This window comes from Musca domestica, unplaced genomic scaffold (genome assembly GCF_030504385.1).
Source record: "Musca domestica strain aabys unplaced genomic scaffold, Musca_domestica.polishedcontigs.V.1.1 29, whole genome shotgun sequence".
NCBI classification, from domain to species: domain Eukaryota; kingdom Metazoa; phylum Arthropoda; class Insecta; order Diptera; family Muscidae; genus Musca; species Musca domestica.
In genome coordinates, this window is record NW_026712296.1 from 6927984 (window position 1) to 6944605 (window position 16622).

At 35.3% G+C, this 16622-nt stretch overlaps 1 protein-coding gene across 5 annotated transcripts in view; it reads left to right on the forward strand.

Annotated features, from left to right (window-relative positions):
* The window catches only part of LOC101889444 (collagen alpha-1(XVIII) chain), a 662143-nt gene that overhangs the window by 341658 nt on the left and 303863 nt on the right, over positions 1 to 16622 (forward strand). For all 5 annotated transcript variants that reach the window (XM_059124488.1, XM_059124489.1, XM_059124490.1 and 2 more), the window contains exons 6-9: positions 12220 to 12270; positions 12347 to 12370; positions 12732 to 12788; positions 15214 to 15277. In XM_059124488.1, the coding sequence (XP_058980471.1) occupies positions 12220 to 12270; positions 12347 to 12370; positions 12732 to 12788; positions 15214 to 15277 (196 nt within the window). The remainder of the gene's footprint in view (positions 1 to 12219; positions 12271 to 12346; positions 12371 to 12731; positions 12789 to 15213; positions 15278 to 16622) is intronic.

Sequence of the window (16622 nt, forward strand, 5' to 3'; positions counted from 1 at the left end):
TTTCCTTACCGGTTCGATACTCCAAATTTCAATGTTTCATGATTCAGAAGAGAAGGACCATGTTAAATTTCGACAGGACATGTATTTCTGTTACACATGTACAAAAATAGTCACTCTGAATATTATACGGTAACAATATAAGAATGTAAAGAGTGATTTGTTAAGAGCTTGATAACTTTTAAAAAAAAAAAAAAACGCATAAAATTTGCAAAATCTCATCGGTTCTTTATTTGAAACGTTAGATTGGTCCATGACATTTACTTTTTGAAGATAATTTCATTTAAATGTTGACCGCGGCTGCGTCTTAGGTGGTCCATTCGGAAAGTCCAATTTTGGGCAACTTTTTCGAGCATTTCGGCCGGAATAGCCCGAATTTCTTCGGAAATGTTGTCTTCCAAAGCTGGAATAGTTGCTGGCTTATTTCTGTAGACTTTAGACTTGACGTAGCCCCACAAAAAATAGTCTAAAGGCGTCAAATCGCATGATCTTGGTGGCCAACTTACCGGTCCATTTCTTGAGATGAATTGTTCTCCGAAGTTTTCCCTCAAAATGGCCATAGAATCGCGAGCTGTGTGGCATGTAGCGCCATCTTGTTGAAACCACATGTCAACCAAGTTCAGTTCTTCCATTTTTGGCAACAAAAAGTTTGTTAGCATCGAACGATAGCGATCGCCATTCACCGTAACGTTGCGTCCAACAGCATCTTTGAAAAAATACGGTCCAATGATTCCACCAGCGTACAAACCACACCAAACAGTGCATTTTTCGGGATGCATGGGCAGTTCTTGAACGGCTTCTGGTTGCTCTTCACACCAAATGTGGCAATTTTGCTTATTTACGTAGTCATTCAACCAGAAATGAGCCTCATCGCTGAACAAAATTTGTCGATAAAAAAGCGGATTTTCTGCCAACTTTTCTAGGGCCCATTCACTGAAAATTCGACGTTGTGGCAGATCGTTCGGCTTCAGTTCTTGCACGAGCTGTATTTTATACGGTTTTACACCAAGATCTTTGCGTAAAATCTTCCATGTGGTCGAATAACACAAACCCAATTGCTGCGAACGGCGACGAATCGACATTTCACGGTCTTCAGCAACACTCTCAGAAACAGACGCAATATTCTCTTCTGTACGCACTGTACGCATTCGTGTGGTTGGTTTAATGTCCAATCAAGTAAACTGAGTGCGAAACTTGGTCACAATCGCATTAATTGTTTGCTCACCTGGTCGATTATGTAGACCATAAATCGGACGTAAAGCGCGAAACACATTTCGAACCGAACACTGATTTTGGTAATAAAATTCAATGATTTGCAAGCGTTGCTCGTTAGTAAGTCTATTCATGATGAAATGTCAAAGCATACTGAACATTTTTCTCTTTGACACCATGTCTGAAATCCCACGTGATCTGTCAAATACTAATGCATGAAAATCCTAACCTCAAAAAAATCACCCTTTAGATGTTTATACCCTACAACACTATGTGTTGGGGGTATTATAAGTTTGATTGGGCCAGAATTTATGTAACACCTCGAAATATTGGTTTCCCATATAGGAAAGTATATATGGATCTTCCTAGCTCGCCGAGCTGAGTCGATCTAGCTATGTATGTCCGTCCGTCCGTCCGTCTGTCCGTCTGTCCATGTTAATTTGTAATCACTCTACAGGTCGCAATTATGGCCCGATCTTCACGAAATTTAGAATGGAGGTGGGGCTAGGGTCAGAATAGAACCCTATTTCTTTTGGAGATAATCGCATAATATTTAGGGGTCGAAATGGACCAAAAAATGTCGAATTTTGCAGTAGCTATACAGGTCGCAATTATAGACCAATCGACGCGGAACTTCGCATGTAGCTAGAGTTTAGGGCGGGGAAGAAGCCTACCAATTTGGGTGGTCATCGGATATTATTTAGCGGTTAAAATAGGCCATATCTTTTTGTTGAAAAAATTCAAAATTTTTCATTAAACCGCGAATATTTTAAATCCCGGCGAAATCACGAAGCCATGACAAGGTTACTTCTGACCTTTACATTGATGTTAACATCCAACAAATCGGATATATAGCAAAATATGTGCGATATATATGTCTATAAAAGAAGATATGCTTGAAAGATCTCTTATATGTCGAGAACGGCTGAACTGATTTCGACAGTTCTCATTAATTCAGAATGGCCTCTTGGTAGGAAAGAAAAAACGCCTAAAAAAATCGCATATAAATGTCTCTATAAAGATGAAAATATTGGCTTTGTAAAATTTTCTCATATTTTTTCAATTTTGTCATATTTTTGGCATATTTTCATTTTGAATTAAACATTTGGTAATATTTCTACAGCTAACAAAACTAAGTAGTTAGGATATCAGGATATCATATACAGGTCGCATTTATGACCCGATCCTTACGAAATTTTGCATGGGGATAAGATGAGGGTCAGAATAGAAGCATACTCTTTTTGGAGATGATCGCCATATATTTAGGTGTTGAAATGGACCAAGAAACTGCAAAATTGTCAGCAGGTCGTAATTATCGCTCGATCCTCACGCACATTTGAATGGGTGTTACCGGACATTGCAAAAGCCTAGCAGTTTTGGATGTCCATCCAAAAATATTCAATGTGTGAAGGAGTTTGCCAACTTTTGTAGACAAATTCGAAAATGTCCATTCCAGTGACTTTCTTGGAGAGTTCACAAATACAGGAAAGACGCACTTCGGACTATTTTGGTAACGCTGATTTCGTTGAAGAATATAGTCAAATGTCTGTATCTCATATAGATGCGTTTCAGTAAAACACCAATATTATATGTTAATCTTTTGCTGTATCGTATCGTTTATTATAGTGTTGTAGGGTATTCAACGGTCGGCCCCGCTCGACTGTAGCCTTTGCTTACTTGTTTTCTTTTCCTAAAGCATACCCAGAATGGTGTTTTAGTTAGGACCTCGAATTCATAACTCTACAACTGGTAAGTGAAAAATTAAATATATATTCTACGAGAATAACCAGAAATATTTAAAATGCAGATCATGAAAATTTGATTATGAGACATAAATATGGTTGTCTTCGTGTATACAAATTCAAGTCTACGAAAATAATTTTTCCCGCAGCCCGCATTTTCTTTTTTCTCGATGTACATCATAGGATCTTTATTAATATTTTACCTCTTAAATTGACAACAAAAAACATTGCCAGCCAGGAAACAGGATACTTATCTTTAGCAAGAAAAAATGCGAAATAGAGAACATCCGATAAACAACCATTCTCTTTTAATACCTGTGTTTGTTTTACCACTTCGCCGTAGGAGCAGAGGGTCCTGAAGATTTACAATTGAAAACGTAACATAACAAGGCGCAGTTCCAGCACTAATGACTTTGTTATTTGCTGAGCATTTAGAGTGTTTGTTGAAGTTAGAAAAAAGCTACCGGTAGACATCCTGCCGTGGATGGTAAAATAAATGACATGGCAACTGTGTGGAAAAGTTAAAAGGATAAAAATTGTTTATGGCAAAAGCATCATGGTATCCCAACTGAGCTTGTGTAAAACCTCTGAACACTCATTAAATTCTTCTTGCTAACATCAAACTTGTTTGTTACATCTCGCCTGGAAAGGGTCCTTACGGAAAGGAAAGATTGATTTAGATACGGACGCTTTTTAGGTTGATGATAATCGGACTGGATTTAGATATAGCTTATAACCTTAATGAACACTGGACTGACATGTGGACAAGTCGAAATCGACTCGTTATCACACTATATTATAAGTCATTTTATTATCAATAACGAACATTAATAAATTTGTGGTTTTTTGTATTGTATACACCACATAGTGGTAAGGGTATTATGCCTTTGTGTATTTGTTTGTAACATGGTGAAGGAAGCGAGATAGTTACTTTTGAGGGTCTTCATAAAATTAATTTTTGAGTCGATTCATGCATGTCAGTCAGTCTGTCCACGTATTTCTGTGAACAAAATGCAGGTCGCATTTATTATTCAATTGAGATGAAATTTTCCAAACTACTTTTGTTTGGCCCTAGGACAAGCTCGGTCCGGAAGCAAGTACATCAAATATGGTGAAAACCGGTTCACATCTAGCTATGGCTCCCATATACAGGGTTGCCCATATTCGACCGACCTTTGGGTCCTTTGGGCCCATTCCAATCGACGAGGCTTGTCCGCAGGCAACATTCTTTGCGTCAATTGAATTTTGTACGGGAACAAATGCAAATCAATGCGAATAATCCGTTGTAAAGTGGACCGAGCCATGCCCAACTGCTGAGAACGGCGTTTTTGTGATGTTCTTGGGGACCTCTCAACACTGGCTCGTACGGCAGCGATATTCTCGGCCGATCGCCTTGGTCGACTTTTATATGGCCTCTTCGGAGTAGAAAGAGCCTTACCAGTCGAAAATTTTTCGTATAAACGCTTAATGGTGTTCTTAGAGGGCGCACTTCTCACATTTTTTAATGTTTTAAAAGCACGTTGAGTTTTCACAATTGACTTCTTCTGTTGAATGTAAATTTCAACTTGGTTCATGGTAAAAATCTGCTTGGACTGACGCTTCAAACGCGGTATGCCATTAAGCGATGTGACATCTCTGTCAAAAGTTATGGCGTTGCCAGATGGGTCCGTCGAATATGGGCAACCCTGTGTATATTTCATCCGATTTGGTGTTTATGTCCTTCACATTCGTAACATGCACCCCACAAGAATGTTATTTGGTACCAGATATCAAGTACAGCCCAGAAATAACTTTTTCCAAATTGTAACAAGATCGGTTAAGATTTGGATATAGCTCTCATTTTATATCTTAGACCTGTTTCACGTCAATTGTGCACCAAATGGCTAATATCAACCCAAATATACTGAATTTTGGTAATTCCGACTGAACTCGTCCTAGAAACAGGTACTTAAAATTTAGTGAAAATCGGTTTAGATATAGCTATATACCCCATCCGATTTGGTTTTATAGTTCCTCATATGCGTAATATGGTATTTGATACCGGACATCAGATACTGCTCGAAAATACCTCTACCAAATTTTATCGAGATCGGTTCAGATTTTCATATAGCTTCGATATACATCTTCATCCGATTTTAGATTATTGTCCATCATATACGTAATATCAGCCCAAATTGAATAGATTTTTTCATATTCAAACGAATTTTTTCATTTGGTGAAACTCGGTCCGGTTTATGATTTTTGGGACATTATTTACGGGAATTGTTTAAATTTTCGTATTTGTAATTCGTAACGGCTACGGAGGACAAAAATAACAAACCGGATGAACAATATATATGAGAGCCATAGCTACAACTGAACCCATGTCGATCGAATTTGGCATACTTATTTTCAGGCCTAATTTGGTTGAATGTGCAAATTCCATACTATTCGGGTTGATATTACACGTTTGGTGACAATTAAAGGCAAATCGGACAAAGATATATATGGGAGTTATATATAGATTTTTACCGATTATCTCCAATTCCAATAGATTTCGTCCTTGTACTAAACAAATGATTTGTGCATTTCAACAGTACTTTGTTTACAAAAATACATTGACAGACGGACGGACATGCATAAATCGACCTAGAATGTGATTCTATGCAGATCATCAAAAGGAACTATGGGTCTATCTCGTTTTCTTTTGCCTGTTACAAACAAATGCACAAAGACATAATAACCTGACCACCTTGTGGTGTAGGGTATAAAAAAATTGCAAAAATAGAGCTTCCCCCCTCCACTTTCCTTTTTTTTAGATATAAACTTTCAAAACTTAAACTAGTAAAGAAAGTCCTAAAGTCGGGCGGGGCCGATTTTATGATACCCTACACCACTTTGCTCATTTAGTTGAAAGTTTTTATGGGAGAATTCAATCATACACGCTATGATTATAATTATAATTTAAAATTCAAAGGACTAAATATGCCGAAGCATTTGTATCTTTTAAATTCGGACTTGTATTGCCCATTTGGTGCGAAATTAATTTGAAATCGGATAAAAATATATATGGGAACTATATCCAAATCTGAACCGATCTCGATAAAATTTGGCAAAGATATTTCTGAGCTGTATTTGATATATTCCCCTGAAAATCGTTTTTACGGAGTTTCATATTACGGCTGTGGGTAAAAAATACAATAAATCGGATGGACAACATATATGGGAGCTATAACTATATCTGAACCTATCTTCACCAAATTTGGCATACTCTGGCACCTTCTAGACTAAATTCGGTCGTATGTGCCAAATTCCATCCCATTTGGACAAATATTAGACGTTTATATCCAAATCTGAACCGATTTCGATAAAATTTAGCAAAGGTATTTCTGAGCTGCATTTGATATATTTCCCCAAATTTTGTTGTAACAGAGTGCATATTACGGCTGCGGAGGACAAAAATAACAAATCGGATCAACAATATATATGGGAGCTATAGCTATATCTGAACCGATTTCGATAAAATTTGGCATACTTATTTTCAGGCCTAATTTGGTTGTATGTGCAAAATTCCATACTATTCGGGCTGATATTACACGTTTGATGCACAATAAAAGGCAAATCGGACGAAGATATATATGGGAGCTATATCTAAATTTTTACCGATTATCTCCAATTTCAATATGTTCGTCCTTGGACCAAACAAATGTTGTTTGTAAAATTTTATCTCAATCGGATAATAAATGCGACCTGCATTTTGTTCACAAGAATACATGGACAGACGGACGGACGGACTGACATGCATTAATCAACTCAGAAAGTGATTCTATGCAGATCATCAAAAGGAACTATGGGTCTATCTCGTTTCCTTTTGCCTGTTACAAAAAAATGCACAAAGACATAATACCCTGACCACCTTGTGGTGTAGGGTATAAACACGTATTTTGTATTCTTAACTCAATTTTTTTAATCTACAAATTTTTGGTGTAATGTGGAAACAAATTAATTTTGTGGCCCAATGTATCAAGGGTTAAATGAAAGGTTTAAATTATTCTCCAAATTAAATGAATTTAACAACTTAAGCTTTTAATCTATTAAAAATTTATTTTATGCATATTTTAGAATTTAATTATGAGGACAGATCTTCACTAACGTGGGATATCTTCTATAAATTCTAACATCATCAAATGTGTGTTTCCATGCCATTATAAATAGTACTCCAAATAACAACCATTTGCTGTTTATATTTCCTTGCTTTGGAATTTTCGAAATTTATTTTTCGTCACTCCTCTGCATAGTGTATTACTATGTAAAGGCGTTTACCTCTATTTTCAGTCATATATCATTTGTCGCACATGTCCTCCCAGATGTAGTCTTAACGTGTCAGCAGACAATTCAAGTGGATTAAATGTTGTTTACAAATGCCATTAATGTAACGATCATTCTGGCAAGTAATGAAACAATTCATAGCAACTAGACCTGCTGTAGACCGCCACTAATATCAACTCCCGCCCCCACTTAAGCTATTGATGGTCAACACACGCAAAAATAAATCTATATTCTGCGCCGCCAATGGAAACGGTCGGAGTGGCTGCAGTTGATGTTAAATGTTTGTAACTTTTTGCCATTTCTCTGGCCAAAGCGATTGTTAATGAAAGCCAAGTATTTATGTTTACCCCTAGTTTTATTGGCAGTAGTTTATGGTAACAACATTTATATCCCACTTGAAGCATGAAGTGTAAATATGTATGAAGAAAAATGGGTGGTGATGGAAATGACCGAATGTTAAAATATTAAATAATGGATACTTGTGTGTGTGTATGTACAGAATAAAAACAAGTAAGCAAAGGCTACAGTCGAGCGGGGCCGACCGTTGAATACCCTACAACACTATAATAAACGATACAGTTTATATGGGCGAGATACTCAAAAGGATTCCAGGTTTCGTTCTCTAATTTTCGAATAATAGCAACCTAAGCTAATTTGCTCATTTCCAATTTATTGGTAGATGTTGCACTTAAATGGTTTTCTTAGATCTGGAACCAATATTTCCCAAAGACCTATAATCTCTCAGATGTGGCAAAAGATTAACATTTATTATTGGTTTTTGACTGAAACGCATCTATATGAGATACAGACATTTGACTATATTCTCCAACGAAATCAGCTTCAACGAAATAGTTAGAAGTGCGTCTTTCCTGTATTTGTGAATTCTCCAAAAAGTCACTAGAATGGACATTTTCGTATTTTGTCTACAAAAATTGGCAAACTATTTCACACATTGAATATTTTTGGATGGCCATCCAAAACTGCTTGGCTTTTGTAATGTCCGGTAACCCCCATTGAAATGTGCGTGAGGATCGGGCGATAATTACGACCTGCAGACAATATTGAAATTTGTTGGTCCATTTCAGCCCCTAAATATATGGCGATCATCTCCAAAAAGTAGGCTTCTATTCTGACCCTCATCTTATCCCCATGCAAAATTTCGTAAGGATCGGGCCATAAATGCGATCTGTATATGATATCCTGATATCCTAACTACTTAGTTTTGTTAGCTGTAGAAATATTACCAAATGTTTAATTCAAAATGAAAATATGCCAAAAATATGACAAAATTGAGAAAATATGAGAAAATTTTAAAAAATCAATATTTTCATCTTTAGAGAGATATTTTTATGAGATTTTTTAGACGTTTTTTCTTTCCTGCCAAGAGGCCATTCTGAATTAATGAGAACTGTCGAAATCAGTTCAGCCGTTCTCGACATATATGAGATTTTTCAAGCATATCTTCTTTGATAAACATATAGTTTGCTATATATCCGATTTGTTGGATCTTAACATCAATGTAAAGATCAGAAGTAACCTTGTCATGGCTTTGTGATTTCGACGGGTTTTAAAATATTCGCGGTTTAATGAAAAATGTTGAATTTTTTCAACACAAAAGATATGGTCTATTTTACCCGCTAAATATTATCCGATGACCACCCAAATTGGTAGGCTTCTTCCCCGCCCTAAACTCTAGCTACATGCGAAATTCCGCGTCGATTGGTTTATAATTGCGACCTGTATAGCTACTGCAAAATCCGACATTTTTTCAGTATTTGGTCCATTTCAACCCCTAAACATTTGGCGATCATCTCCAAAAGAAATAGGGTTCTATTCTGACCCCAGTCCCACCTCCATTCTAAATTTCGTGAAGATCGGGCCATAATTGCGACCTGTAGAGTGATTACAAATTAACATGGACAGACGGACAGACGGACGGACGGACATACATAGCTAGATCGACTCAGCTCGGCGAGCTAGGAAGATCCATATATACTTTTCTATGTGGGAAACCAATATTTCGAGGTGTTACATAATTTTTGGGCCAATCAAATCAAACATAGTGTTGTAGGGTATAATAATAAAATCAGTAGCAGCAACAACAATTTCGAAATAAATAACAACATTGTAGAAATAAGTATAAATACTATCTGAAATATATAAATTAAAAGCAATTGTTTTATTTCCACACACACACATTCGTGCAAAATAACAATTTCCTTTGAATTAAGTTATTAAAATAATTTGTATTAATTTGTATCTTATCCACCATCAGTGGTGAAAGTTTAAAGAATTCATACTTTTTTATACTTCGAGTATATCCTAATCAAATTGGTAAGGGGATTACATTAAATTTGTCCATTTCCATTATCATGTTTTCTTCATTTTCAATCATTCCATTTGGTTTTTATCATGGTACAGATTAATTGCTAAATCTAGGTTTACACTTTATATCGATTTCTTATTTGTACACTAAACCGTTTAAAAGCTTAAAAGAGTTATCTATGAATTTGATTGGGCTGCTTGATTTTTAGTGCACTTAATGCTTAAGGTTAATTGGGGTCAAGTTATACAGTTTCAGCAAGAGGATTTGCTCTTCACTTTATGTTTTTATACCCTACACCACATAGTGGTAAGGGTATTATGTCTTTGTGCATAAATATTTTGTGTCTCGTACCATCGCTCGTTAGCGTAGCCCGGCGTCAAGGAAGTGGATGGAAGAAAACAGCAACATCAGCAGAAATGGTTCGAAAAATAAAGAAGCGACATGATCGAAACCCGCGTCCCAGTGGCCGAAAAATGGCTCGGGGCTGAACATATCGCAATATTCTATTCGGCAAATTAAAAAAAATACCTCGGGGAAAAGACATTGAAATTCCAAAAAGTGGAAGAACTTGCACCGCAACAGAAAGAAAATAGACTCAAAAGAGCTAAAGAGTTGCTTCACTTGGTCGAAAGTGGTGAACTGCCGAATTTTGTTTTCTTCGATGAGAAAACATTAATCGTGTTTACTTGCCAAAGAGGTCAGCTGAAAATGTGCTCCTTCGGTTGGCCACCAGAACTCAAGCGCCGGCTATGACGATGGGGTGGGCCACAATTACAGTCGATGGTTGCTTTCCGCTCGTATTAATCGACCGTGACATCAGAATAAATGCCGAATATTATCGCGAAATTATTCTGAAGGGTGTAGCTTCGCAAACATTTTGGCCGCAGACCTTGGGCATTCCAACAGGACTCAGCATTATCACACTCGGCACGCGCCACCCAAGAATGGTTACAAAATGAGGTTCCTTACTTCATTTTCAGTGCACTATGGCCACCAAAATCCGTTGGACTATCGTGTCTGGAGGTTAGCACTAAAAACTACCAAAGTGTCGATCACCTCAAGCAAGCGCTTCGCCGGAAATAGGCCAAAATATCGCAGAGCGATATTCGAGCAGCGTGTGACGGTTTCATTGGCCTTTTGAAGTCCATAACTCGTGCCAAAGGTGTCCAATTCGACCAAATCTAAACTTATTCTAAAATTTGATGGTATTTCCGACATTTCTTGCTCTCATTCAATAAAATTAAAAACAAAATGTAAAAATTATGACGTTTGACTTTGTTGCAGTCTTTTTATCTCACCATGTATCTTCATCCGATATCAGGTTTATTTCCGAATACGCATTCTAAAAATAAAACTTCATACCCATAATTTTCCGAATACCAAAGATCATAATTCCAATTCTTAAACAGAAACCACCTCCTTGTATTAGGCATGCTTTCCCATATAAAACATTTAGTTTTATCCGTTAAAAAAAGTCATGGAATATCCATTAAGCTCATGAAACGCGAAATTAACATCTGATTCCATTCCGACTTGGTTCATCTCAATATTTCCATCAATATCAAAAAGGTGGTGGGGATTGCACCAAATCTTCCGGAACCTCCCTCAAAACGGGTCCACATTTTGAATAATTATATACCTCATAAAAAGCGAAACGAGCATCTGACTCTTTTAAAATTTTACACTTACCAATCTATTAACACAAGATATAGTGTAAACTTGAGATAGACGGAGTAGATCGATAGCTCCTTCTGGTAACTAACACAAGATATGGTGTGAAGATGATAGATATCGGCCTACCCCTTGTACCACACTTGGTATATCTTAATATTTCCCTCAACAATACCTTCTGGTACCTCCTCCCCTACGAAAAGTTAACATTTAAAATTTTAATTTACAACTATTCGCATAAAAATAATAAAATTGAAAAGAAATGTTCGATTTCCTTTTCATTTTGTAAGTCTCACTATTTTTATTGGTATTAGATGAAGTGGAATACATCGATCTACTATATCTAATACCTCGCGCATATTTCAATATTCTCTAGAAATTATCGCATATATCATATAAAGTGATGTAGTCCAAATATGGCACGGTGTAATATTTACATCAGACATATGTCAAAGAGGAGTTGGACAATATTGGCCAACTCCTTCGGAACCGCCCCCATAAAGGCATAACATGATGAATCATAAATACAGTTGCCAAAATATGTTAAAATATAGAGGCATAAGTTAAGGGGAATGCATCGGTGGGAAAAGACCGACAGATACATTTTAACTTGTTTTTTTTTTTCAACTTTTAAAGTTCTTTCCACATGGTGGAGGGTATTAATAGCTCGGTCATTCACACTTTTAGAGGAAACTCTCGCTCTATTCTGAGTAGACTCGGAGAAAAATTCCCACCTTTTAAGCAATACTGCTCGCGAGCAAGTTTCGCTCCCTCGCAAACCTGTGCTTTGATTTATATTGATTGCAGATCTGTGAGAAACACCATTTTTTATTTATTTATTTTTTTGTTTTATTTTTTTATTTTTTTCAATATAATTTTCTCATAATTTACTTATTATTATTTTTCTTACATTTTAATTTATTCATTTTTTGTTTTTCATTTATCTTTTTATTTTCATTTTAGGACTTTTTATCACAAGATTATAATGATGTTGATTTTAGTAACTTAGCTTCGGTATGTTCTACTCTTAATTTAATTTTTAAATTTTATTTGATAATAATAATTTAATAAAATTTGTTGTTTTTCTCAGAGAAAACCAAATCGGGGTTTTAAGGTAAATTGGCTTTTTTCTAAATCTAAATCAAAATTTATTCTATTCATATTCTATTCTATGTATTGTTGGGATTCAATAAGACGTTTGACAAAATTAAGTGTTACATATATTTAATTTAATTAGCCGCAGCGCATTATCAGATCTCAACAAAACATAGAAATGAATGAAAAACAACACGTTTCGTTTTATATTTTATGTGTTTTTTATTTTCTTTCTTTTTATGCTTTTATGTGTTTATGTTTTTAACAATTTTAATTTTATGTTTTCTATTAACATTTATTTAATATTGTTTTGTTTTTGTTTAATTCATATTTTCCTTTTTTTTATTTTAATTTTATCAACATCCATTGTTCATTAATAGTTTCCCAGTTTAGAAGAAGCATCCGGTGATTATTCAGATTATTTTAGTTGGGACAAAGTAAGTATTTTTTTTTTAAATTATTCACTAACATTATACTTAAGAAGGTCAAATAATAATATGAACAATAATTGTTATTTCCAATTTAAATGTTGGCATTTTCATCTTCAATGCTATATATTTGCATCAGATGTTTTATAAAGACAAAACGCTGATGTAAAATAATCATAATAATATCCCAACCAACAGACGGCAAACCTGTTTTATTTATGGGCAAATGAGCGACGGTGCGCAGTCACCGTCAGTTAAGTCCCCAAAATATGGAGATTAATTAAGGGAAACATTCTGTCGTTTTGAAATTTGGCCCACGCGTTGGTATTACTCCTAGGATACAGGGTGTGCCATATAATGTTTATTTTTCTTATTGCGTGAGTGATAACATTTAGCTCACGTCTGATTTGAAGGATAATTAGTTTTATCCTTCCGCTGAAGGAATATGCATGTGACATTACAATACTTTGAAAATCGAGCAACTATATTTACCAATACAAGGTCTGGTGTGAAGATGGCATATACCGGTCCACTATTTCTAGTACTTCCACCACAAAGGGTCAATATTTTGAATAATCGTAATGCTTATTAAATTGGAATTTCGCATACCCCAATACTTTTAATAACTCTAGGTCTGCTATAAAGGTGGGATAGATCGGACCACTCCTTCTGGTTCCTTCTCTACCAAAGAAACAAAATTTTGAAAAATCGCAACTTTTTGGTAAAAATTTTGAATACTCATCACCCTCATTAATGCAAAATGAGCACCCGAACCCTCAAGGTGTCAAAATGTTGACATACGTAAGTCTCATTACATTCGAAACAAGTCAGCGATTTTCTCCAAACTTCGGATATCCCAATTATTCAATCAACAAAAAATTACATAACAAGTAAAAAAAACATTAAGTTCGGCCCGGCCGAACTTATAATACCCTCTACCTTAAGGTAAATGAAACACTAGAACCCATTATGACTCACAAATACCAATTCTCAGACATATTCGTGGTAAAATGTAGCAAAAATCATTAAAATATCGAATATCGGGAGGTACCGCTATATGGTGCTATACAAAAAAGTGAAACTTTACATACAATATTTCGCCAACGGAGCTAGAACCCATTAGGACACACATACACCAATTTTTAGACAAATCTGCGAAGAAATGTGGCAAACATCATCAAAATACCGAATATCTAAGGGTACCGTTATATGGGAGCTATACCAACACGTTGACCTATATGTTTTGCCACCGCAGCCAGAACCCATTATGACCAACAAATACCAATTTTTAGACAAATCCATGAAAAAATGTGACAAAAATCGGGTGGTACCGTTATATGGGGGTTATACCAAAGCGGGGACCCATACACACAATGTTACGCCACACCAACTAGTGCTTGAAAACCCTCCACCATTTGGAAAGAATTTATGGAAGCTATACGAAGACCTGAACTTGCAGTACCTATTGCGCACTTCAAATACGAAATTTGAAACAGATCCGGTGCAGAATGTCGCTAAAATCAACAAAATACTGAATATAGGGAGGTACCGTTAAAGGGGGCTACATGAAGTCGTAGACAATTTCCTATCACAGGCTGTGGTACCCATAACGAATTTCAAATACGAAACTTGAAACAATTTCCATTAATAGTGTCGCAGCAATACATCGAAAATAGGGCGGTACCGTTATATGGGGGCTATACGAAGACCTGGACATGCATAGACGGTGTTCTGTCATAGGCTATAGTACCTATTAGGAACTTCAAATACTAAATTTGAAGCAGATCCGGTAAATATGTAATGTCGCTTAAATCATGAAAATACCAAATATTGGCAGGTTCAATACCAAAAGTCCTGCAAACGAAACACACATTTGAGTAAAATCTTTTCAACCTACTTCAATTGGTTCGAAAGCCAAAGTGATTCCCACAGATGGACAGATAGTCAGTAGGACGGTCATCGTTTAATCAACACAGAATTTTATACTGATCAAGAATATATGGTATCTGAAAAACCTAATTTTTCCTATTGACGATTTCTGATCTAAGCGGGTTAATTTAAGGAGTTAAATTAGAGTTTTTCTAAATATATTTGAAAATATTTTTGAGATTCTATTGTAAATTAAATATTTTACTAACAAATTTTTAAATTATAAATTAGATTAATTTGAATTTCTCTAACAACTGCAACTATGACAGACTCTGCAGGGAGAAAAATCATTTTTTATTCAAAAATGCCTATAAATTTCCACACCGAAAACGTTACTGTAACTACACACTTCAAAGTTGTACATTATGTACACGTAACATTATTACCTACTATAATATTACAAAGTTACGAAAGACTTTGTTATTTATTAATTACTATATAATTATATATGTAAATATTTAACTTTATTAAATTGTCAAATATTTTTTGTTTCTGTTACTTTTAGGCGACAAGCATATACGATGGCAGTGGTATGCCGCCACAGCAAACGCAATATCAACATGAAAGACGTAAGTAGATAAATTAAAAATGTTTTTAATAATGTTTATTAAGACCTAAAGTTCAATTTTGTTTGCCGTTGATAAGTTATTGTAATTACACAGAGAGCTAATGGTATACTCAAAACTGAATGGTGCTGGGCGTTATCAAAAGAACGGCACAATGGAGGGTAATTAATTAAATTTCGCAAAACTTAAACATGAAATTCATGCAGTTTTAAACAAATAAAAAATGACGTTATATCATACACAGTATTCATATATATTGGACCAAAAACTGAAAATTTCCTGATTTTGCAGTTGCTCTACAATTATAGACCTATCGACGCGAAAGTTAGCATGGGACTAGAGCATAGAGTGTGTATATACAAAGGAAAGGGATGTTAGCTAGAATGCTTATATCTCAAGAATTGTTGGACCGATTTTGACAAATTTTGTCAATCCAGAAAGCCCGCTTGGCAGAATAAAATCTAAAACAAGTAAGCAAAGGCTATAGTCGTCCAAATCTAATTTGGAAGATTTCGCTTTTGAAATATGTCACGGAGCACTGCCCAGATATTACCCTTAGTATTTTGACAAGGGACATCTGCACAATATGTACGCACTCCGTCGTGCTGTTAGTTGTTGTGGTCCACTTTACAGCTAAATATAATCCAATGGTCATCCAAAATACTAGAATTCTTCCCTGTCCTTAACTCTCTTCTCAGGCATGTCGATTGGCTTCAATTGTGTGATCAGGACATTTTTTCTGTCTTTGGTCCATTTGAACCCCTAAGTACATTGCGATCATCTCGAAATGAAAGAGGTTCCTCTGTATCTCCAAATTTAGACTCATCTATGTAATTTGACTAATTGTGTCAATTCACAATGCCCTCTTGGCATAAAAGTATAAAATCTAAAAAAATCGCATAAAAAGGTGCCGATTTTTTCAATTTGACTCATAATATTGAGGTGTACATTTTGTAATATTTTTTTTTTACTTTACAATACAGGTTGGGGCTATTATATACAGATTACAATTATCGTCCGATTATCACGAAAATTATAATTATTATATTTAGATGTAAAATGTAGACAGTGCTCCGTGACATAATTCCAAAAGCAAAATCTTCCAAAATGGATTTGGACATAAGGGAGCTTTTAATATATTGTAGTATTGTAGGGTATAGCCTTTGCTTACTTGTTTTCAAGTTGGCTTCTCATTTTGAATTCAATTTCTTTTTTATGAGCAAAATAATTTTTTAAATTGACATAATATATTGAAATGTAAATTTTTTATTGCTTTGAATTTTGAATGACAGATATAAAAAATGAAATGACTGCGCAATACGAAGTTAAATGGGGATCTTACAAACAA